Source organism: Trichinella spiralis, assembly GCF_000181795.1.
Source record: "Trichinella spiralis strain ISS 195 chromosome Unknown Scfld3958, whole genome shotgun sequence".
In the NCBI taxonomy this organism is placed as follows: domain Eukaryota; kingdom Metazoa; phylum Nematoda; class Enoplea; order Trichinellida; family Trichinellidae; genus Trichinella; species Trichinella spiralis.
In genome coordinates, this window is record NW_003530897.1 from 1 (window position 1) to 1,570 (window position 1,570).

A 1,570-nucleotide genomic window follows, 5' to 3' on the forward strand; every position below is an offset into this window, starting at 1 on the left:
CAGATCACATATCATCTGTGAGAGTGTTTGTGCCAAAGAAGGACATACCTCAAAGTAGGTCACCAAGAATGAGACTCTGGTTGATTCGTGTGTGTGCATACGATTATACCATAAAGTACCGACGCGCCAAAGAAATAGCATATGCAGATGCAGTAAGTAGTGTGCCTAAGCAGTCAACAGAAAACGATGTCTCACACAATTCAGTTATTAAATTGGTAGAGTATATAGACAATTATTAAAAATACAGCAAGGATAGTGCACGAATAAATGCAAAGGATTTGATTTTCACACGAGTTTTAAACTGGGCATAGAGGGGATGGCTGAAATATGGATCAGACGAACGACTGAAACCTTTACGTGACGCGCCAACATGAAATTTCCATTCACAATGGTTGTTTGCTATGGGGCAGTAGAGTGATAATCCCATTTCCAAGCACGTCACAAAATTCTCAAGGAATTGCACATAGGTCATCCAGGCATCGTACGTTGGTGGCCAAAAATGGACAGTGAAATCGAAAATTTGGTAAGAACATGCGAACAGTGCCAACAGTCGAGAGCTTCGCCACCACACGCGCCTGTGCACAAGTGGGAATCTCCAAGAACTCCGTGGTCTCGCATACACGTTGACTTAGCAGGCCCTATTTTCGGCAAGAATTTCCTAATTGTCGTGGACGCCTTCTCCAAATGGCGTGAAGTCAGAGTACTGAAAAACACGACATCCGAATCAGTGATATCATGCCTGAGACAAATTTTTAGTACCCATGGACTCCCTGACATTATCGTCTCCGATAATGGTACACAGTTCACTTCCCACACCTTTCAGGAATACTTAAACAAAGGTGGTATCAGGCACATCACGTCCGCCTCCTTTCACCCGTCGTCAAACGGTCAAGATGAAAGGATGGTCCGTATTACGAAGGAATGCCTAAAGAAGATGACACAACGTGACTGGGAATACAACCTCGCGAATTTCTTATTTTGCCAACATGTCACTCCTTGCACGACAACTGGCAAAGGCCCGGCTGAACTTCTGATGAACCGCAGACTCTGAACTGTTCTGGACTGATTACAACCAGACGTAGTACTGGAAGACCTTGATAAAAATTTTGAAAAGGTACGCACATTCCAAACTTACGATCAGGTATACGCTAGGAATTATTCTTCGGAGAAAACCTGGAAACCAGCGACAGTTGTGACTCAGACAGGCCCACCGTCCTACCAGGTACAGACCGAAGACGGTCAACTGTGGCCCAGACACATAGACCAGGTGAGAAAACGCTATGTGACTGCTGAACATAATCACAGTGCAGAGAAAATCGAATCACAGGAAGATAAAACTGGAGAAAAAAACAGTTGAAGTTATACCTGAGGAAGATACAGCAGTTGTCACAACACAAAGAGAAGAAAATGCGGCAGCGTCACCATCACCTGATATTGAAAGTGTTGGACAACAGAGATCGTCTACGCGTAAAAGAAGACCGCCAGAACGGCTCAGAGACTACGAATGTTAAAGGGGAAGGGTGTAATGTATTGGTGATTCAATGCAATCAAAAATATCTACAAAAAGAAC

At 43.9% G+C, this 1,570-nt stretch overlaps 2 protein-coding genes across 2 annotated transcripts; both read right to left on the bottom strand.

The window, feature by feature from the left end:
* Positions 1-468: 468 nt before the first annotated feature.
* Tsp_14449 (conserved hypothetical protein) lies at positions 469-777 on the bottom strand. Its single transcript, XM_003367621.1, has one exon. The coding sequence runs from the start codon at positions 775-777 to the stop codon at positions 469-471; it is 309 nt and encodes a 102-aa protein (XP_003367669.1).
* A 212-nt stretch (positions 778-989) lies between these two features.
* Tsp_14450 (conserved hypothetical protein) lies at positions 990-1,498 on the bottom strand (the record flags this gene model as incomplete). Its single annotated transcript, XM_003367622.1, is given in 3 exon segments — positions 990-1,148; positions 1,182-1,337; positions 1,352-1,498. Coding segments are annotated over 3 exon segments (462 nt in total), but the record flags the coding sequence as incomplete, so codon positions are not given.
* Between the last annotated feature and the right edge of the window lie 72 nt (positions 1,499-1,570).